Source organism: Synchiropus splendidus, chromosome 7 (genome assembly GCF_027744825.2).
Source record: "Synchiropus splendidus isolate RoL2022-P1 chromosome 7, RoL_Sspl_1.0, whole genome shotgun sequence".
In the NCBI taxonomy this organism is placed as follows: domain Eukaryota; kingdom Metazoa; phylum Chordata; class Actinopteri; order Syngnathiformes; family Callionymidae; genus Synchiropus; species Synchiropus splendidus.
In genome coordinates this window covers 13,424,409-13,445,000 of record NC_071340.1, presented here as the reverse complement: position 1 = coordinate 13,445,000, position 20,592 = coordinate 13,424,409, and the positions used below count along the sequence as shown (strand labels likewise).

General features: G+C 39.6%; 4 protein-coding genes across 4 annotated transcripts in view; 2 read left to right on the top strand and 2 right to left on the bottom strand.

Moving 5' to 3' along the window:
- The window catches only part of kntc1 (kinetochore associated 1), a 19,413-nt gene extending 11,307 nt beyond the window's left edge, over nt 1–8,106 (bottom strand). The window contains exons 1-33 of the mRNA XM_053871712.1: nt 7,938–8,106; nt 7,607–7,740; nt 7,412–7,532; nt 7,192–7,307; nt 6,809–6,887; nt 6,655–6,732; nt 6,546–6,580; nt 6,366–6,476; nt 5,984–6,077; nt 5,594–5,646; nt 5,400–5,512; nt 5,271–5,325; nt 5,100–5,198; nt 4,920–4,963; nt 4,774–4,836; nt 4,624–4,699; nt 4,423–4,548; nt 4,143–4,309; nt 3,947–4,058; nt 3,715–3,858; nt 3,577–3,633; nt 3,043–3,114; nt 2,810–2,929; nt 2,343–2,486; nt 2,164–2,259; nt 1,977–2,080; nt 1,802–1,904; nt 1,597–1,731; nt 1,398–1,517; nt 1,206–1,278; nt 1,055–1,122; nt 415–716; nt 60–232 (exon numbers count right to left, since the gene is read on the bottom strand). Of these exons, the coding sequence (XP_053727687.1) occupies nt 60–232; nt 415–716; nt 1,055–1,122; nt 1,206–1,278; nt 1,398–1,517; nt 1,597–1,731; nt 1,802–1,904; nt 1,977–2,080; nt 2,164–2,259; nt 2,343–2,486; nt 2,810–2,929; nt 3,043–3,114; nt 3,577–3,633; nt 3,715–3,858; nt 3,947–4,058; nt 4,143–4,309; nt 4,423–4,548; nt 4,624–4,699; nt 4,774–4,836; nt 4,920–4,963; nt 5,100–5,198; nt 5,271–5,325; nt 5,400–5,512; nt 5,594–5,646; nt 5,984–6,077; nt 6,366–6,476; nt 6,546–6,580; nt 6,655–6,732; nt 6,809–6,887; nt 7,192–7,307; nt 7,412–7,532; nt 7,607–7,738 (3,385 nt within the window). The 5' untranslated portion in view covers nt 7,739–7,740; nt 7,938–8,106. The remainder of the gene's footprint in view (nt 1–59; nt 233–414; nt 717–1,054; nt 1,123–1,205; nt 1,279–1,397; nt 1,518–1,596; nt 1,732–1,801; nt 1,905–1,976; nt 2,081–2,163; nt 2,260–2,342; nt 2,487–2,809; nt 2,930–3,042; nt 3,115–3,576; nt 3,634–3,714; nt 3,859–3,946; nt 4,059–4,142; nt 4,310–4,422; nt 4,549–4,623; nt 4,700–4,773; nt 4,837–4,919; nt 4,964–5,099; nt 5,199–5,270; nt 5,326–5,399; nt 5,513–5,593; nt 5,647–5,983; nt 6,078–6,365; nt 6,477–6,545; nt 6,581–6,654; nt 6,733–6,808; nt 6,888–7,191; nt 7,308–7,411; nt 7,533–7,606; nt 7,741–7,937) is intronic.
- A 395-nt stretch (nt 8,107–8,501) lies between these two features.
- rsrc2 (arginine/serine-rich coiled-coil 2) lies at nt 8,502–13,134 on the top strand. Its single transcript, XM_053871781.1, has 10 exons — nt 8,502–8,717; nt 9,521–9,662; nt 9,915–9,964; nt 10,840–10,997; nt 11,185–11,316; nt 11,397–11,513; nt 11,839–11,915; nt 11,991–12,247; nt 12,343–12,432; nt 12,517–13,134. The coding sequence occupies exons 1-10, from the start codon at nt 8,712–8,714 to the stop codon at nt 12,697–12,699; spliced, it is 1,212 nt and encodes a 403-aa protein (XP_053727756.1). The 5' UTR covers nt 8,502–8,711; the 3' UTR covers nt 12,700–13,134.
- Nucleotides 11,421–14,947, bottom strand: si:ch211-110p13.9 (uncharacterized protein LOC562347 homolog). The gene is made up of 4 exons (XM_053871783.1): nt 14,746–14,947; nt 14,548–14,677; nt 14,340–14,473; nt 11,421–14,266 (listed from the first exon to the last, which is right to left on the bottom strand). The coding sequence occupies exons 1-4, from the start codon at nt 14,857–14,859 to the stop codon at nt 13,529–13,531; spliced, it is 1,116 nt and encodes a 371-aa protein (XP_053727758.1). The 5' UTR covers nt 14,860–14,947; the 3' UTR covers nt 11,421–13,528.
- A 287-nt stretch (nt 14,948–15,234) lies between these two features.
- Nucleotides 15,235–20,300, top strand: zcchc8 (zinc finger, CCHC domain containing 8). The gene is made up of 14 exons (XM_053870515.1): nt 15,235–15,454; nt 15,592–15,634; nt 15,714–15,788; nt 16,143–16,242; nt 16,320–16,397; nt 16,493–16,596; nt 16,737–16,802; nt 16,896–16,956; nt 17,030–17,163; nt 17,242–17,384; nt 17,472–17,587; nt 17,829–17,915; nt 18,683–18,803; nt 18,928–20,300. The coding sequence occupies exons 1-14, from the start codon at nt 15,280–15,282 to the stop codon at nt 19,812–19,814; spliced, it is 2,190 nt and encodes a 729-aa protein (XP_053726490.1). The 5' UTR covers nt 15,235–15,279; the 3' UTR covers nt 19,815–20,300.
- Nucleotides 20,301–20,592: the final 292 nt, after the last annotated feature.

The window sequence follows — 20,592 nt, the reverse complement described above, 5'->3', positions numbered from 1 at the left end:
GTGACCTAATTATTCATATGCAACTTCACCATTTATTCATTGTGCGTTTACATGACTACCTGAGTGGCACACAGTAATTGCCTGACATGCTAGATCGTGGATGACTGCAGGCAGATCCGCATCCTCGGGCAGCACCATCGGCACATCTGCCGCCAACATTTGGCACAATGTTTTGGCAGCTGTGAACAAAACCTTCCCAGTGCTGGTGTTGTAGTGGTGTTCATACAATTCCCTGAAGAAGAGATTCAATTTGTCTTCATGAGATTGAGCTTTGATTGTCCTTTGCTAACAGTCTTAACTTATTCTACTCATGGGGCAGTATCTAGCTACTTGCCACCCTGAACAGGTTACAAGCACATAAGGGAAAACTTCCCCTTTTCTTCCTTTAATTGGCAGACAGTGTGCCTGAAATACCTTAGGATTTTAAGAGCTTTGTCCACGTTCCCCACTCCAAGAGCTCGCAGAGCCAGATCAGACCAGAGCTCCTGCTCCGTACGTTGCAGTTGCCGTCCTAAACGACGCAGGCCGGCCTCTGTAGATATGGTTTTGGTTTTGCCATCGGAATCGTTAGCCACAACTGGGGTAGCATCCGTCTTTGCCTTTTTTGAATGACGACCACGAGTGTTTTCATATGCTGTGATATGGTGCTCCTGGATCTGCCGTCTCATTTTGGGATCTTCATAGTTGGTCGGGGTGATGAAGACATCAAAATCTTCCTAAATAAATTAGGACAAAATAAACACAAAAATATCATTTATTGGTCATGTTGAAAATAGAATACACCATAATTGTCATAAAGCAACAACACAATCCTGTGTGAGAGGATTTTTTTCTTTGATTACCTGAGACATTGTGAATACTTGAATAATTTTAAAGGCTAGATCTCAATTAAAACAAAAATATTTGATGAACAATAAATAAAATTTAAAAGTGAAATGTTTTTAAAATCCACTCATATGCACCTAGGCAACAAAACCTGGCAGAATAGCTCGTACATTTCTGAATAAATTTGATATTATATATAAGTACAGTATGTTCTAAATTTGCTACAAACCTGGAGATGTGCGATGGCCTTTAACATTGTGAGATTGTTTTCACACGCCAAACTTTTAAGAGCATCATCTGGTGAGAATATGCAACAAGATTTACTTCGAGTCACACATTTTCCACAGAACATGATACAAAACCATTTAAATTTAATTTACGCTTTTGGATTGTACGCAGGTACTTCAGAGCCTCCACCATCACCTGGGCGATAGCCATCTGAAGTTTCTTGTGCTGAGGGAACAACAAACTGGTAAAGATGGGTTCTTCTTGTACAGTACAGTATTTTTTTAAGCATCACATGTTTAACAAGTTTTTTTTTCTGGTCAGTCTAAGGAAATTTAATTCCTTACTTCATCAGACATGTGACATTTGTCCTCTAGCTGAAGGAGAGCCCATGAAGTAAGATGTTCCATCACGCTCTCCACTTCTGCAGGCGGCAACTTCTTCAATACATCCAGGCAGGCCTCAGGCTGCGAACAAAACAGAAAACAGTAAACACTACATTTCATATCTTCCCGTGGCTCAGCAAACCAAAGAGCCTGATCTTACTTTGCCTTGGCCAATGAGCTGGATGAGAAACAAATAATTGACATGGGAGGTTGGCAGTTTGTATGCTGCAGCCAATGTGAGCGCGTCTTCCAGCGATGTTGGGCAGTCTTGCTTCAGGATGTATCTAATGAGAGTCTGTAAAAGATTAAGACAGACATTAGGATCTTAAAGAGAGACAGTAGCAGGAGCGAATAATCGATCTTACCAAAATCTCATTGCTGTTAGAGAGGTTGGAGTTTCGGATTCCGTAACCTCCAAGGAGTTTTCTGATCTCCATTAAACGGTAGCTCTCTTTCAAGAGTTCTTGTCTAAAAAGTAATGACATTTGGTAGTCAAAGCCACAAGTGCAGTCAATTGCGTTAGACATGCATCATACACACTTGGGACCCTCCATTTCAAGGTATTGTTGCACAAGGTTCTCCACCAGTTTACTCCATGGAACTACAGCTTTTCGCATGATCTCAAGTACAGCATCCACCATCAGCTGAATGCAAGTTACAAAAAAAAAAATCCTGTTATTTTGACTTTCAATCTTTAATGACAGAAAGGCGATTGTTTTAAACCTACATCACTATCAGTCATGCAACGCAATACTGCAACTGCTTTGGCATCCCACTCAGTGAAAAATGTTGTTGTCTGAGAGCTGCAACGTTCCAGAAGATCCTGTGGCAGATTTAAGCAAAACCTTGGTAAAATACATTCATATTCCAAAATATCATAATGTAATTGACGTGACAGATGTGAACCTTGATGTATTGTAGGAGCAGCTCATCAAATGGAATGCCATGTTCTTCAGCATATGGTACAATGCAATGTTCTACTGTGGCTGCAATCAGCTCTGGAGCCAGCACTTTGTCCAGCAAAAGGAACGCCACGCTGTGTACGTTCGCCTTTTTGAAATCACAAAGAAAATAGATGAAATGATAAGAAGTGGTTAAGACAAAATAGAAGTGTATACCGGTAATTGACAGTAAATAACAGAAAACGGTTCATCTCAAAACTCGCAAATGGTTTAACATAAACTACGTGATCCAGTGTTGTAAGCAACTGACATCTGCTGACAAACCAGAAATACTGCAGCATCTTCCAAAAATTGCTATAAACCTATAGATAAAACTGTTATGTTCTGCAAGTAGCTGGATGAATTTTACAAATTACTTACATTTAGGTAATTAATGGAATGTACAGTGTATTAAGAATAACAACAACAAACCTTCTCAAACACAGAAAGGGAAAGCTTGCAGTTGTATTTATTGTGGAGGTCCAGCAGCTGTCGGAGTTTGGAAACCAAGAACTTGAGGCTCTCAACTTCTTCTGAGCCATAGTCTTCATCCTTCAAAATGTATTTTCAGCCAGATATGTTATAAATAACCTTTTAAAGGAAACTGCACTAGCAACTTGGTAGCACATGTTAACATAGACAATAAAAATATCAAATTCTCTTACGCATTTCATCCATGTCGATAAGGTTGGCACACCAAGCACAGCGAGCTCCAAACCATTTTTGGGCCAAGCTCCCTAAACAAACAAAAATAAATAAATAACTAAATTGAGAACATTTATGTTGTCATCATAATATTAGTATCATTGTCACAGGTTTATGAGCATGATTGTTTCTGAACAGAAGCCACTCAAAAACATTCATAAGCCAAAGCAATTTACAGAATAGGAAACCAAGGGAAATTGCACTATCCAGTTGAAACACCAAAATATACTTGAGCCTGGTTTTATGACAGGAATTACTTTCTAGAACCCAAGAAAATCCACAATGCATAGATATAGTAAGATGGAGGATATGTCAGCCAGTGACAGGCACCTGGGCTGAATTGCCATCAACAAGGACAAAGAAAGGAGGAGGTAAGTATGTTTTCTATTAATTTATTTTGTGAGTGTGTATGGGTGGTGTTGTGTTATGTGAGTATTGATTTCTGTTATTGTATTACGCGAAAATCAGTATGAGAAGATTTTTTTTATCCTTACCTTCTCTGTTAGCTCAAGATTTCTTGCCCTCTGCTCAATCCATCTGGCCAGAATTTTCTATTTAAAAGAAAAAAAAAGCAGTCTTAGTAAAATACAGTATATGACGGCACCAGTGAAATAAACATGAGTGTAGCCTACCTGCCCTTTTGGCAGTACTTTCCTCACAAATGGTAGGACAACCGTCCTGAACCAAGGACATAGGTCTTGGGAAGAGAGGTCCTCTGGAATGGCATCCAACAACATCTCAAGTTTCCCTGTGTCAAACCCTGTTCTGATATGACCCTAACAAAGGCGTACAAACAGATCAATGTCTGATAATGTGTTGAGTTCTTTCAACACTCTTTTTCAGCGAAGGCCCACAAATATTTACCTCAAATCTCAGCCAAAGCAGCTGTGCTCCCTTTAAGTTTCCCTCTCTCAGGTAGGAAATAATGTCTCCCAAATCATCAGTGCTGTTCAGAAACTTTATCCAGGCAATTCCGCTGCGCAAACCAGGATAAGAGTAGCGCATAAATGGACAGCAGACTCGCACATAAAAACACAGACAAATAAGACATGAAAACTACTTGAAGTTTGTCGGGCCGAGCAGAATAGAAAATGTTGCCAGTCTGTCCAAGGCTTCGTGGATCAGAGTTGATGAGTATCTTGTGGCAACATAGGAAAACATCTTCTCTGCAGTCTCAAAAGTCGGCCATGGAGTCTGCAGGCAATAATCCACCACATAATGCTCATCCTAGAAAAAAATGTGAAATCATATTTGAAAGAATGAATCAGACCATTCATACGTGATGCAAGTACACATCAACTAATACTGATGCCATCATATTATAAAAAGACATCACTTACAGTGATTTTAATCAGGTTCACCCTGGCCTCTTCAACAAGCTCTGCCCAAACATCTTGTCCATAGCCGCCCTCTGAGGCAGAGGCGAGTTGCTCCCGCACAAAGTCAAGCTTCACTTTATGGACAAGCTAAATAAAAAGTATTGTCTTTTGTTAGGCCAAATCTTTAGTGCAAATTGAACTTTCATTTCAATTCAAACTTACCTCCAGGTCTAGTTCAAAATTGATTGCAAACTTTTCTGCTTCTTCAAACATGTGTTTCTGAAGGAGCCTGCTCAGCCTGAAGTGGAAGCAATTTGTATTTGAAAGAGCCCAAACGTCTATAAAAATGGAAAGTTGATACCAGCAAGTTACCTGTTTTCAGGCAAAGCCTCGGTGAGACAGCTGATGACAACAGTGGACACAGGTTCCATTCGGCTGTGTGGAAAAAGTACATGTTTCTGAAGCAATACTTCAGTAACAAGAGTGACCAACAACACCATCAACCAGGCAAATCTCACCTTTCAGGGTTCACACAAATTCCCTCCACCAAATAGATGGTATCCTATAATTATAATATACATCGTCAGTTAACCACAGCTTAGACCTGTTAAGGGTTGCAGGGAGTGCTAAAGCCTATCCCAGCAGTAAAAAATGAATTAAATATACTTGGAAACACTTGAAACAAATATAGGGCATACCATGCTTGTCTTGGCATGGACCAGACAGGAGACCGAAGAGACATCCAGAGAGTAACAAACAGCCATAGATGGTAGGGATCGTATTTGTAGTGAGTTGATCTAAAATTTAGAGACCATATATTTGTGTAAGAACAACATTTAAACACAATAGTTTGTGTTAATCATCATCACCTTCCTATTAACTTGTTTTGTCAGTGTAATCATCTTCATGCTGCTCTTGTCCTGGCTGCAACAGTTACAATCTTTACCTTTGGGGTGATTAAAAACGCATTAAACATAAGGGCAACTACTGATACTTACGCCACCATGGAAGTGGTGTCACACTCTGTAGTGAGTTCAATGTCGTGGAAGGCAAGGTCAGGCCAACAATGAATCATAACAAGGAAATGCAAATCCCAAAGACTTAGGGTGTCCTTCAGCCCAAAAAACAAAAAAGGTTACTTTTTTTGTTGTCGACAATCATAGAATCAGCTCTCTCACGCCAATAAACTTGCCTCAGAGTCAAGTATGTAAAGAAGATTGTCCACCACCAACATCTTCCGGATACCTGTAAAAGTATATTTGTTGTGTTGTGAAGCAGAATAAATTGTATTTACAAATGATTATGAATGATCTCAAAAATTATATATTTACACATACATTATTCATGCAGATCCGTTATTTAGAAAATGCAAATAAATATTAAAATAATGTTCAGAATTTATCTTGATAAATGTTGATAAGATTGATAAAACTTTATGAGAGAAAGTCAGGAAAATGTGTAAAGCTGATGACAAATCACCACATGAAATCATATCATTTGTTTTGATTGAAAAGAAAAAAAATTATCCAGGTATACTTATCATCAAAAACCTCAAATTAAAGACAAAGCAAAAGGTCCTCACCCGATATTAAACTAGTGTCCACAGAGCTCGTGACACACATTTTGGACAGGTCTGGCTCCCACACCCAGTCAGTAAGAACATTTTCTTTATCACCCTGCGATAGCAATTGACATGCTAATTATGAATATAATGAAAGTAAAATGATCAAGATTCTGCTTTACTGTCCAGTATACATTTAACATCATTATTTGTTTTAGGCAATCATTGAACAAATAAGAAGAAAAGGGCAATTATTTCATGACAACTACCTCTTTTCAACAGTCTAGAACAAGCTAAAGTTGAAGGAAACTATATGTACTATATCACTGACTACATCCATACTTCTAATTTAACATTTTTAATACGCATACAGCAAGTAATAATTATATAAATTTAACTTCACCCCAATCAGAAGGTGGATTTCACTGGCCAGACTGAACATCACGGCAGTGCTGCAACCTTCATCATGGTAATCTTTGGTGCTGCAGAAGTCGGTCTTAATAAGAGACTGAAGCTGGGGAAAGGAAGGTGGATAATATGAGAAGCTTGGATATTTTGACATTAATACAAGCATAAAACTTACATTTTTTAATGCTTCGATGTCCACAATCTTAACAGCTGTCAAAAAGAAAGAAATATCTTATTCAGCAATATTTCTGAAGACATACATTTTGTTATGTTATGTTTTATACCTGCTTCAATTTTTGCCAGGTCAAGGTTTTTAATGTGAAAAAAGCCATCTTTAACGAGGAAGAAAACATGGAACACCCCTGTGTGAAAGTGAGAACAGCCATTACTATTAGACACTTCATTCCATCATTTTCTTCAACTATAAAGATGGTTTACCAGATGATGACTTGTCCTCCTCAATGGTAAGACAACGAAATGTTTTCTGGTTCCCATAGGACGTTCCCTCCGCTAAGGACTGATAATAAAAATAATCATCATCATATTTACACTCTATATATTCTAACTCTACCTCATGTTACGTGTGAGACAAAGTGAGGTGAGCTTGAAATAATTTGAGTTTTTTGCATTGAACATGATTTGGCGCTATAAAATAATCTGTTTATTTGATGTAGGTAGGTAGGTATTCATTGTGGCACCAACAATTGGTTGACTGATTTATCGATTGTTATGCATGTCTAATAATGGAGTTAATCTTCCATACATTAGTCATAAAACAGTTCAAATAAATAAATAAAAAAACACACAACAAAAGGTCATACTCTTGTGAAGAGAATCTTCTTCTGTGGGACATAGATCAAATGAACCTTTCCACTTCTTTCACAGATGATCAAGAACTGCCCTTCAAGGCAAACATCAATGGCATCCACATCCGTTTCTGAAAAAGTAAAAATATCTAACTGCCCTGCCAATAAACACCATTCCATTCCAATAGTGTCATCGGAGAAAGACCAGAAAAGACTATGAACGTGAATGAAATACCAAAGTGAAGCAGGAGCAAGATGGTCTGATAGCTCTGGTCAAACAAAATCACTGTTTTGTCAATGACCACAATGCTCCAGCTGGAGCCACTGCTTGAGAAGACATATGGATCTGACGACACCTGAGGAGGTAAAATGAAATTACACAATACGAATAAGAAGGCAATTTTTCATGAAATAGGACTAAACTCCATACCTGACTTGAAGCCGAAACTTTGGCCAAGGTGTCAACCTGATACAACACGCTTCCATCCACCACCTTTGACACGCTCCCAAGTCGGAATGCGTTTGTATCGTCAGTTGACAGAAGTTCAACGTCTCCCCACATTTCTGTGGATAAACAGACATTGTTAAGAATACATTAAGTTTCACGCTTCCGCAGCATGTAACATAATCATCGGACTATAACACGAACTTGTATCGGAATATGGTCATCATTTACGCCGCCGTAAGGACAGTGGACAGCTCAAATGAAACGAGTGATTCAGCAAAGACAGAGTAGGGAAAACATAAGGGGGTCAGCTTACCAAAAAACAGAAATTAATTCGCAGTATTGACACGCAGTGGCTGACATGACAAAAACGATAGCTTTAGCTTTAGAATTTGGCGGGCGGCTGTTGTGCGACAGCTAGTCAATTACTCCCTCAGTTCAGTCTTACAGGTTCAACTGTTGCTCAACTCATGCGGTGGCAAAATGTTTGTCAGGCATTATTGCTGTTTCATTCATTAAATAGTAACACGATTTTGTTGTGTATGCTGTTTTGATTCAAGTAATTACTATTTTTGAGATAGTGTGTCAACCTGCGAGCAAAAAATCAGGAATCAAGTGAGTGTTAAAAGGTGGAACTTGCTGGAGTTTCCGAACCTCGCTGTGTTGCCAGATCCAAATAGTTGCGTCTTTAAATTAAATTATTAACAATGGTTGAATTGGTGAAATAGATTTTTTATGAAAAATATTATTTAATTTGTAAAGATGGTTGTTTTAAACATACAAAACTAAAGCCTTAATCGAAATAAAGTATTTTATCTACTACGATTAAAATTGTGACTATATTTAGAACTCGGTTTGTTTTTCATAATTTGTTTTGTGCAAATAAGGTTAATTCAAGTTGTGGTACATGCGGGTTTTGATTCATTAAAGTTACTCAGCACCTCTCGGGAATGCATTTTTATTTTCAAGACCTGGCAACCCGGAGTTACCCACACAACATCAGCTGCTCGAAAGCGGTGAGGAGCAGCTCCATTGTGTCGCTAGTCGAAGGAGAAGGAATTCGCTAGATATTGGAGTAATACCAAAAGTCATGTCGGTAAGTATAATTACAGAACATAAGTTACTGTTAATGCCGTCGTAGAATCACAGTGACTGATGGTTTTCGCTTCATTTGGTAATAGCACTGTTAAAAAATGGCGAGGATGGCTTTGCGGCCTAGCTAAGGCTAAATGCTAAGTGATGGCCCAGTAACGACACACGTCCGAAAATAACACATAGTGAAGAACGATTTTATTTAACGTATGTCGGTGAACACGAATCTCGATGTGTTCTGTTTGGAAAACGCAATACTAGGAATTGTTAGTAAATACTGTTCGCCGTCGAAACGGTACGATCGGTTTCGGACATTTCACGGTGCTTAGAATGCGAGTTAATTTGGACCTTCACTCTATTGCAATACAAGCAATACAAGACGTGAGTTTGGACGTTCCCTGTTATCTATATTCCGAAATGTGGTTTCTCGATGTACGTGATGTATTGATTGTGAGTGTTGTTGTATACGTGTGTGTGCAAGTGGTGATGCGTAGTGAACGCTAAAACGACCATGGGTAGGCCCTATAAAATCCGTTTTGTTTTCCCCCGAATTCTGTTTTATTTTTGCCCCAAATATATATCTATATTTATGTGAAGACATGAGCGCATTACTAATTCGCCCCAGTCATTTGTTTACCACGGTTGATCATTGGTTTTAGAAGGCAACACTAGATTGTTCAGATTGGTCACTGTGATGTTTTCATTCGAAATATTCGCAATGCAAAAGAAAAGTTGGGTCCAGCTGGTGTTACATTTGCAACCTCCATGTTGATCCAACTCTATTTTTCCTTTTCTTTTTTATTACAGGCAAGTGACGACTCTGTCGACTTTAACAGAGGCGACTCTCCAACTCGCCGCAGAAAAAAACACAACATAGAATCATCCAGATCTCCAAGAAACTCGAAACATCATTACTCCCGATCAAGATCACGCTCCAGGGAGAGTAAACGTAAGAGAATTTGGTGGAATGGTATTGATTTGAACTTACAGTACATTAGGAACCCTGTGTCAATAAAGAAATCCTCTACCACTTTGGCCTGCTGTTATTGTTCAGCACAAATCTGTATTTAAAATGCACAATTTGCATTCATTTGCGAATGAAATGATGGCAGCCTGAAAGCTTATAGTATTATATTTCATTAACAACTGTTGTGCTTTAAGTCACTTATTTGACATTAATGTCCTTTCTAATCTTCTTCAGGTGATAGAAAACACAGAAAACACACAAGAAGTCGCAGCAGGAGCAAAGAGGTAAATGATTCATTTATTTTTGTGTAAAAACAATTGATATTATCAAGAGGCCTTTTACTTAAGTCTCAGTTAAGTGTAGGGCAAGGTAAGTGTTCTTGAGAAGTAGTAATAATAAAAGTATGGTCATGGCTGTAGCACCACTTGACGTATCTCAATCAAATCCCGAGATTTGTTATTCTCAACCATGTTTAATGGTTAATATTAGGTTTCTTTTATGTAAAATCTTGTGTTTAAACCACATGATAACATTTCTACAATAAATCATACTCAGCGTGCTATTGCACGAAGAGACTGAACAGAAGACGCTGCTGACATAGCAAATAAAATGTCAACCGCTGGGACAGGTAACTATCTGACACTCAAACTTTCATTTTATCTATCTGTTATTGTAGAAATATTGGTTTGTGAATCTCTTGAAGCCAGGGATCAGCATACTGAATTCTTACAGCTATCTCAACAGTTGTGCAATGCACTTGTGCTGCAATATTTCAATGCATTTTGAGTTGGCTCCTTTATGTTGTTAATGTTAATCAAGCACTTTCCTTTAAATAGAATGACCTATTATGGCTATCCCTGTTTTTACTTTTCAACTTGTACTCTTATCCTTTGATTGTGCTTATATATTTATCAACTTGTATTTATTCCTGACCTGTCAGTTCATAGCTTTGGTCAGGCAATTGTGGATTTCAAAGGAGCCTATTAAGTTGTTCTCATGTTATCTCAGTGTTTTCCATTGTTATCATCTGTGAAATAAAATGAAATCACTGCATCTCTTTCAGGTTGTCAGATTAATAACGTAAGCTCCATGAAATCCATGGTACTAACTCTTTTTGTTGCACTATTTTCCTGAAAGAGACAACTTCTTCTTAAAACAGGCTCGTCGACGACATTTGGAGAAGCCGTCAAAGTCTTACAGAACTTCGGATGACCAACAAGAGAGACACTCGTCAGACAATGGAGAGGAGCGATCCAGACGTAAAGAAAGGAGGCCATCGAGGGGGCGTAGTTGTTCTCGGTCAAACTCCAGAGAGAGGTGTGTGTTTTTGATCGTCCTTCAGTAGAAATTGCCTCTCTGTCAACAATGCAGTAATGGATGCTACAGCATTGTACTTTGCAAAAAATCCTTTGTGCAACTTTGGTTTTGACCCCATACTTTTCTTGACTAGCAGCACCACATTTATTACTTTTCACTTGGTTTAAGCTTTTGCACTGTCCCTCAGGCGACGTCACAGCAGGAGCAGAGACAAGCGGCGCTCAAGATCACACAGTCGAGATAGGAAGAAGAAAGCTCGGTCACATTCACGCTCAAGGTCCAAGCACCGTCATGTTAGCAGAAGTCGCAGTAAAAGCAGGTAAAGAAAAAGTCGTTTTTGTCAGTTAAGGAAAAAAAATCAATTTTACATGTCATTTATTCATTGCATTATTCCACCAGGGAGCGAAAGAAAAAGGCTGAAAAAGTACGCAGAAAGAGCGGCAGTACACCAGTGATTCCACCTCCTTTCCGTGGCCGAAATACAGCTATGGATGCACAAGAAGCCCTTGCAAGGAGGTAAAACTAAACACATTCTGAGGTCAAGGTTTAGATGGTGCAGTTTGATGATCATTTGTAATGCAAGCCTTGCCTTAATAGATAAGGTTCTTTCTTTTGTTGTCAAGTAAAATTTCAATCTTATAAGAGAGGGCTCACAGTTGATTTGGTTGGAAGTGGGTTTGGTGCGTCTAAGCAAGGTTTAAAATTAGGCTAAAAAAAAAAAAGAAAAATGCTTGTGGAACTGTAATGATAGCAACATTTGGGGAAATTATGCTGTTCAAACTCTCATTGTCGATGAAGATGGAAGTATAAGTTGTAGTGTGGTTTGTTCTATTTTTTCCAGGCTGGAAAGAGCCAAGAAACTGCAGGAACAGAAGGAGAAGGAGTTGTTGGAGAAACGGCAGCAGGAAATAGCTGCAGGTAAGTTGTTGGCTTTTTCTTTAAGCCTTTCAGTCATGTTGGCTTTGAATCTGAAGACTCAATGTTTTTGTTCAGCTGCTGCACCTATTGCTGCTGCTGCCGCCGCCGCTGCTTCAAACCCAGCGCTTAATGTTGCAGCCCTCCTGGCCACTGGGACACAGGTCACGCCCCAAATCGCCATGGCAGCTCAAATGGCAGCCCTACAAGCCAAAACCCTGGCAGAGACTGGCATTGCTGTTCCGAGCTACTACAACCCATCTGCTGTAAACCCGTCGAAGTTCGCTGAACAAGAGAAGAAGAGGAAAATGCTGTGGCAAGGAAAGAAGGAGGGGGTAAGAACCAGCTTTAAGATGGTCTCTTTTTCTTACTTTTTTGGCATTTAACTCTAAAAATTTTTTACTTACATTTTTTTTTTTCAACTTAATAGGACAAGTCTCAGACAGCTGAATTATGGGAGAAGCTTAACTTTGGAAACAAGGACCAAAATGTTAAATTTCGGAAACTGATGGGTATTAAAGTAAGTACATATGTTTTAAAAATTAACTATTTAAAATTCTATTTTGTTTCTTTGTAACTTATTTTGTTGCATTTGTTTGACCAGGGGGATGAAGAAGGAGAAGCTTCAAAACCTTTGAACGACGAGGGTTTGAAGACTCTACAGAAGCAGGAGGAGATGTTTAGGAACCTGGATGTTCAGTACGAGATGGCAAGATCACAGACTCACACTCAGAGGGGAATGGGCCTCGGATTCTCCTCGCTCACGCGCGGAATGGATTATGTATAGCTTCAAGTCATCACTATCTTCATGACTCATCTGTCCGCAATGCAGCCATCGCCGGCCACAAAGCTTGCATGGATGTTGCTCTCAGTCTGTAATTTATTGATAGATGACACTCTTCTACATTGGAGTGTGAAATGTAAATAATAGGTTGCTGGGTTTATCTCAGCATTTATTCATTAAGGAACCACCATGTTGACGTACGGACACTGGTACAGATACTAGATATTTGTTTGCATCGTATGGTCTTTTTATAACTCATCAGTCTGTTGGAAAATAAATTTGAGTTTGATTTTGTCAGATGGCAACTGAGCTGTCATGGTTATTTGCTTTTCACGGCTACTGTGATGTAAGGACATTCAGAAGTGACGTTTCCAAAACTAGTGTGTTGTATAAAATGTTGTGACTGTTTGAATTAAAACAATTCTCAATACGTTGTTTGGTCAAATGAAAGCCGTTCGTGTCGTAATATTTGTTGTATTAAAAAAAGGCTTTTGAATACAGGACTTAACCAGGGTGAGTGAGAATTATGAAACTTGATTGTTTCTTCAGCAACACATGGTTGTGTCATTTTAGTAAAGCCAGTTTAACTACATTATTCATTCAGGTATTTATCCTCAAGTGCTTTCCAATGTGAAATTTTGACATAGAGGTTATGGTTAGGTGTCACCTTTCGCTGTTATGCCAACACACATCAATCGTCACCCACATTTTATTAAGTGAAGTGCCATCCAATTTTGCGACCCATCAGAAATGTGTATTTTCATCTGATTTCCTTGCATCCATACACCCACTTATCCCACAGCTACCCATATTAGACTTCAATTTGTCCACATTATTTACATATGAGAGTAGAGTAGAGCACATGTGCTACCCCAGTAATGAGGCTGTGATTGGCAAACTCAAGGATGAGCAGCAGAATTGGATATTCACTGTGTCTCTTTTCCACGGAGGACTCTTCACTCAAACCCATCCAGTGAAGCAGCAGTGTTCTCATGGCTTCTGGAAAAAGTTCAGTGGTTAATTCCTCAGCAGGTGGCAATTCGCTGATGCGTTCAATGTGTTGCAATTTAAATTCTTCCACTTTCTGACTGATGCTGCAGTTGGCCAGGTGAAACTGGCAGCCCAGCCAACGAGCGACACTATTAAGTAAGGGGCTTGCAAACGTCAAACTCCAGTCTTTGGTATTGAGCAAGTTCATCACAGTTTCTGTCACATTCTTCTCTTCCAGCGTTCCGAAGATATACAGATCAACTTGTTCCATGAGGAGCGAGACAGTCTCCAGCTGCTTCTGTGTTAGAATTTCAGTTTTGCAAGAAATTTTCTCATCCAAACTTTGCAACTGATGCCTCACAGTTTGTAAACATGGTGGGACAAAATTACAATAGTTATGATCTGCTGGGCCCCTTGCTGTATCACTTGATGTTGCAGCTTCTTGACCCCTGAGGGAATCTTGAGGTGAGACACTGTCAATACTGGAATTTGCTGTACTATTCAGAGCAGTGTGCACCAACATTCTCAGGGTGTAATTGGACTTCAGTGGAGATTCATTGATCTTTGATTTCCAAACATCCTAAAGACAAAACACAGGGTATATTCAAAACAAGGCAACCACGTCAGAAAACAATTCAGGATGTGATACATGCCTGCAAGTTCTCCAGCACAGAAAGCTGCTCTTGCTTATTATAGATTTCAAAAGCCACCCGGAAAAGTCCTTCGATACTGTAGAACCAAAGAGCGTTGCTACAAGGTGATACCTTCAGTCCGTGGAATCTAAATTCTGAGGCAAAAAAATAAATAAATAAACGGAGGAAAGCAAAGGTCAGCAGATATTTATTGACGTCTTCCTGTTACCCGAGGAAAAATGCAGTCTCGTGGCCAGGCCTTTTTTGGCAAACCTCGCGTGATATCTTGGATGGTTTTCTGTACGAATTTTCGTGTTGGAGAAGAGATCAGCTCCTAAATAAAGGGGAGTCACTGCGTCCTGAGAAAGAGAAAACAGTAAACTTGTAAAGTGCGGTCGTCTCTTTTGGGTGAAGTAAAATCGTTTACCTTTTGCGGACACTCATTTAGGGCAAACGAAGTTGAATTGACCAGATAAATGTAACGAATTTTTCGCGACCCTACCACACAGTTTGGCAGCTGGATCGTCGGTACATTAGACATTGTTGAATGAACGAGACGTTGCCTTCTTCTCTAGTTTACATAGTGAGAGACGCAAACAACGGACGCATTTAGCCTCAAAATACGTATTTGCTTTTAGCCCCTCTCCCTGGGCTTGCAGGCAAGTCCATTCGGGTTCATTGCGCATTACTCAGCAAATAAAATAGAAACCGAAATAAGACAAGCGACAACAAAAAAAGACTTTCAACCGATAGTCGATCATTTAAACGAGCAACTGAATGTTGTATGATATAGCAAAAGCGATGGCAAAACCTTAAAAACTAAACTATGGGTAAACTGACTGATACGCTTGTGTCCAACCAGACAGCGTTTACTCGTCACGTGTTCAACTTTGGACCAATGGTTACGTAGCTTTCCTTCTATACGGCAACGTTAGCAACTGTGCTACTACAGCAAGCTACAATGTCTGAAGTTGATTTTGGTGATCTGGAGCTTTTCCAGCAGTTAGAGGACAGTGCACCTACAGTCCCGAAGCATACTCGCTTCCCAGACGATGAAGATGACCAAGGAGAGACCAGTCGGATAAGGGAGGAGCTGGAGGTGTCTGACGAGCGTATAGTTAGACTGAACGAAGAGAATATCCTTGCAACAATCGTGCCCTGTGCCTGCTAGCACACTTAGCATTCTTATTTTGACTTTTAAAATCGGCAAAATCCGGACTGTGGAAGTTTGTGACTGTGTACTGTGATTTGTGTCCTTAATACCTTTAATCACTTGAAGCCTTAAGAAGGAAAGTGAATATTCTGACACGTCCAAGGTATGTGACACTTTTCTATTGCGCACTAGATAGAAAATGAAACTGACAATTTACTGATGGGTTACATGAATGCTTACAGTGGGATCACCATTGAGGACGTCAACAGTGACGGCCCAGTTCTTCAAATCCTCTACTCTAACAATTTTATATCGAAGTAAGGCAACCCATCCTCTTAGGTATCGTGATTGTCCCGACGATATTTCTTGATAGGTACAAAAAATGCAGTCTAATACATATTTTTTTTTTTTACAGTATTTCATGACATTATTTTCGTTTCAAGATAAGCAGTTGGTCAGATAACATGAATAATAATAACAAATGAGCCAGACAATAGGGAAGAGAGACATCTAGTATGAGTACAGTACAGTGAAACCATATACGTCCATTCATTCAGAGCTAATACTTGAATATAAAAAAACTTTCAATCTTCATTGGTGAAAGGTCTTTCTTGGTGTCTATTTAGCCATCTATGTATTTATTTGCAGTCTTTCCTTTTTGCACCTTTCAGAACATGCCGCCAAGAAATCGAAGACTCTGTTTGCGGTATTATTTTAAAGCATCAAAATCCCGCCTCTCAAGGGAAAGACTCCTACCACCTAAAACCTCAGGTATTCTTCAAGCACAACTGAAGCTGAATCATTTTACATATTTATTACACCACTCCTGTATATTTCCATTGATGTAGAAGTCAGCTTTTGCATTGGACGAAGATGCTCATAAGTCGTGCGCCAAAACAATCAAGACAACGACAGAAGCCTTTAAAGTGGGTATCAAAACAAATTGCTCTTTTGTGTGCAGCTCATGATGTCAGTCAATTCTTCAGATTAATTGCTGTCACACATTTGTTCTTCATCGCAGGTTGTTGGAAGTGTTTTGTATTTCACCAGTTTCACTGTTGATAAACTTGGACAACCTTTGCTGAATGATAATCCCCAGTTGACAGAAGGATGGGAGGTGCCAACGTATCTTTCCAATATATAAGAAATTATGCATCAAGAATTGCTGTCTATTTCTGACCCTCTGACCTAGAAAGGTCCAGAACCTTAAAGGTCAATAGTTTATTTTTTCTACTGCGATTACAATGTCCTTAATTGTGGCAAAGCTATCAGCAGGTTTTCAAACAAGTAATTGGAACGGATGGTCAAGAGATAGAGATGAAGGACAAAAGGTACGTGAGGATCCTTGAATTGTATTTGTATCTTTATCTGCATTTTATTTGTAATAAAATTGAAGGCTAATAGTGACTTGCTCTTTCATGAAGACCAAAGTCAATGTGCTTCAACTGTGGCGCAGGCAACCATCAAATGAAGGACTGTCCCAAGGTAAGAGTATTGAAATCAAGTTTTGATGTAAGATTATATTATCTGAATAAATATGTACTGTGTCTCTGTGTAGCCCAAAGATATGGCTGCAATAAACGAAAGAAGAAAAGAGTTTAACCAGAACAACCAGGGGATGCAGAATAACCAGAGATACCACGCAGATGAGGTTGAAGAAAGATTCTCTAAATATAAGCCAGGGGTCATGAGGTTTGTTGACAGTAACTTGTGACTTGTCATGTCCTTGTGCAACAATGTATTCACTGAAGAACTGACTTTGTCCTGCAGCAAGGAGCTTCTGGCTGCCCTGGGTGTGGAAGCCAACACTCTCCCACCTCTCATCTATCGAATGAGGTTGCTTGGATACCCACCAGGTTGGCTGAAGGAGGCGGAAATGGAGAACTCTGGTTTAACCATGTACGATGGGGATGGTATGTTTATAAACAGTTATAAGATGTGGTGTACGTGGATAGCTGTGTTTATGTTTACCTGCATCTTATTTTTTTTGTCCTATTTAGATGCCAATCACAATAATGAGTCCAACAATGCCAGTACACAAGATATCTCTTATGATGTTTCAAAACTGGTAGATTTCCCTGGTTTCAATGTGCCTGCACCACACAAAATAAGAGATGTAAGTTTTACTTCACTTGTTCACAGTTGTAGAATTTATTTGGGTGGGAAACATCTAATTTTTTGAATGGCAGTTCAGTAGTCATTTCTGTTGGGGAAAACATTTACCATCAAACTGAGAGTTCAAGAAAGAAATTGTGCCCTCTCCTGAATTGAGTTATTTAAGTTTTTATCTTCATAAATGGACCTACTCATGAAAACAATCGTCTCCATTGTTCTGCATTCCCCTGTGCTATATCTAGGAGTTCCAGATGTACAATTCTGTTCCGATGCAAAGCAACCACGTGAAGCACAACTATGCTGCATATTTGTCTTCCAATTTTGCCACGGTAATTTTTTACTTGCTCATCTATTTTTCTTCCTCTTCGACTTGACAAAGAAGTTACTGCTTAATGGTTTTGTGTATACTAACTTGTGGAAACAGAAACTAGTCACTGAGATGGCACTTGTTCAAATGCTCCCCTGGTATTTCAGTATATGTGTCTAACTGGGAAGAGACACTTCTGTGAGGGACAGTAGACCCACTGTCCCGACATATGGTGTTTAATAACTAGACTGAGCAAGAGATAGATAGTTGGCTGTCATAGCGACAGACCGTTGTCTCGCCCACACAGATTCCCAGGCCTTCTGTAGTTCACATCCACTTTTTTCTTCCTGCATAAACCCTCCTGGTCTTCACCTGTCCTTTGTTGTACTCACCCTGTGGTGTACTCCAAATGTGAATGATTTTCATCATCTACTGTATGTAAAATTAAGTGCCGTTAACAGACACAGCAATGGTAAATAAAATGAGGAAGTGTGAAAGTAAGCTTTAATACAACCTTTCATGCTGGCCAAACCCTTCTCCAGAACATTGGTCACTTGTTAGTGAGAGGACTCTTTCTGTGCTGTCATTTTTGTTGGGTGTGAAGGGCAGACAGCTCACAACTTGCTTTAGATCTGTGTTTGCTACTGTCATGAAGCCAGTGGACTTTTTTTATGAAGTCTATTCTATTGGTTTTTGAATATAGTTCAATATGAAATAAAGCTTGAAGTGTTTAGCTGTCGGCTAAATGTATCTGCAGGGACAACGTTTAAAAATATTTTGTCTCAACAGTCAAATAGTCATGGCAGTAAGCGGAGGCATGAGTCTGACTCATCTAGTCATTCAAGGAAGAGATCAAGGGGCAGTCCAGATGCCAATTCCAGCCGGAGCTCTGATATGGATATCGAGTCAGGTACGGATTCTCTTTAACTTTCAATATTTTTGTGCTTCAGACTTAGGTTTATCTTCCAGGACAATGATTCACAAAGCATTTTGATCACATGGGATGTTCTTGTTTTTCCTTTTCTGTAAATCAGATCCAGGTACATCTTACCACAGGGGTCAAGGAGAGTTCAAGTTCCAACCACCACTACCCCCAGGCTCCCCATGTTTTAGTTCTCCTCCCCCTTTACCACATGGCACTCCTCCTGCGACTCCCACTCCTCCTCCTCTTCCAAAAGGTACACCCCCTCCCACACCCACAAATGGATCTCCTGCTCTTCGCGGGCAGAATTTTGTGGTGCTCGATGAGGCTGGTGATGGAAATGAGGATGAGCTGTCTCTTGAGGAACTGGTTGAGCAGCAGAGATTAATCTGGGCAGCTTTAGAAAACGCTGACACAGCCACCAGTAGCGACTGTGATACACCCGCAATTGGAACTTCAATATCAACCTCAACAGGCGCCTCCACACCAGCACATGCAGACACAGAGATGGAGGAGGGAGAAGAACCAATGGACACTAGACCCAATGCTTTATCTCCAAACAGTGAAAACCCAAGTGAAGTTGAAACTCAAGAGGACGTTCAGAGCCCTGGTCAAGTCCAGTCTCAAGAAGTCCAGTCCAGTCCACAAAGCCCTGAACCAACAAATGACAGTGGTACGAGCATAACAAATATTAGTGCGAACAAACCAGCAGACAAGGTTCCTGCATCAATCAGTGCCGCAGATAACAGTGCGCAGAGTCCTGGGCCAGTCACGTCTCAAAATGACAGCCCTCAGAGCCCTGATCCAGAGTGTTCTGCAGAGGAAGATGTTGTTGCTCTTTCTCAATCAGCTGTCCCACATCGCAGCAAGTTTGCTGCTGGAATTGTTCCCTTTGAGGACACTCCTGAGTTCACTGAAGTTGCTGAGGCCACTGGGACTTACCTCAGGATAAGGGACTTGCTCAAGGGCTCACCACGAAATTTAGCCAAGAAAAAGTAGCTACTGTAGACAGTTATTTTCATGTATGTATTTATGCAGCAACTTTTTAGGGCTTTAGCCTTTATTGGAATGTATTTACTGGAAGGCTGGACCACTGGGAGACCAACAGTCGTGTTTGACACATTGATCAACATCTGTTTCAGTCATGTAAATGTTGCTTTTTTTCTATCGGTTGTGTCATTGGTCTAAGATTATATTTTTTTAATTTTAAAACATGGATTTTTACATTTGTGTTTTTTTTTCCTCATAAAAAGTGTATTTTGCTGAATAATCATTCTCTTCACAAATATTCTTGTAACGTTTTACCGCCTGATATTGTTTTTTTAATGTATCAAAGTATGACAATTTGAGCTAAAATGAATTGATTTTTTAATTAAAACCTCAGATTTTATTTTGTATCTTTTTTTTCCCACAATCTTGGCTGCAATTCCCGAACTTCAGGTTCTCCTGTGTTTCTCAGAAAAATTAAAACTGAAATCTCTCAGCTTTCTGCCTCAATGAACTCATTTTGTTATGGTGGCAAACAGCACTGCCAGGTAGTAATGCATGTGGCATTACCCGTTTAAAATTGATGCCTCACTGATGCTTTGTGTTGGATGTTAGTGGATTGAGAAAGAAAAGCCATCAGGTACTATTTTCCTATCGATACAGGTTGTGCTTCTTAATGATCAGTGCTATGTTGCTTTTGGAAGTGTTTTTTCTGAGTTTTACTGAACGTTTTCACTTCACATTGAGTAAGGCAAAGTGATATCCTTTGTTTTCAGTCTGCACCTTACTT

Bases quoted from the DNA above. Each gene is read 5' to 3' on its own strand.
- zcchc8 (XM_053870515.1), top strand. From the start codon at position 15,280: ATGTCTGAAGTTGATTTTGGTGATCTGGAGCTTTTCCAGCAGTTAGAG. The intron at 17,164-17,241 runs GTTTGTTGACAG...TTTGTCCTGCAG, and splicing joins TATAAGCCAGGGGTCATGAG to CAAGGAGCTTCTGGCTGCCC. The intron at 17,916-18,682 runs GTAATTTTTTAC...TTGTCTCAACAG, and splicing joins TGTCTTCCAATTTTGCCACG to TCAAATAGTCATGGCAGTAA.
- si:ch211-110p13.9 (XM_053871783.1), bottom strand. From the start codon at position 14,859: ATGTCTAATGTACCGACGATCCAGCTGCCAAACTGTGTGGTAGGGTCG. The intron at 14,474-14,547 runs GTAACAGGAAGA...TTTTTGCCTCAG, and splicing joins GAGACTGCATTTTTCCTCGG to AATTTAGATTCCACGGACTG. The intron at 14,267-14,339 runs GCATGTATCACA...TTTTGTCTTTAG, and splicing joins CTGTGCTGGAGAACTTGCAG to GATGTTTGGAAATCAAAGAT.
- rsrc2 (XM_053871781.1), top strand. The intron at 9,965-10,839 runs GTAAATGATTCA...TTCTTAAAACAG, and splicing joins GTCGCAGCAGGAGCAAAGAG to GCTCGTCGACGACATTTGGA. The intron at 11,916-11,990 runs GTAAGTTGTTGG...GTTTTTGTTCAG, and splicing joins GCAGCAGGAAATAGCTGCAG to CTGCTGCACCTATTGCTGCT.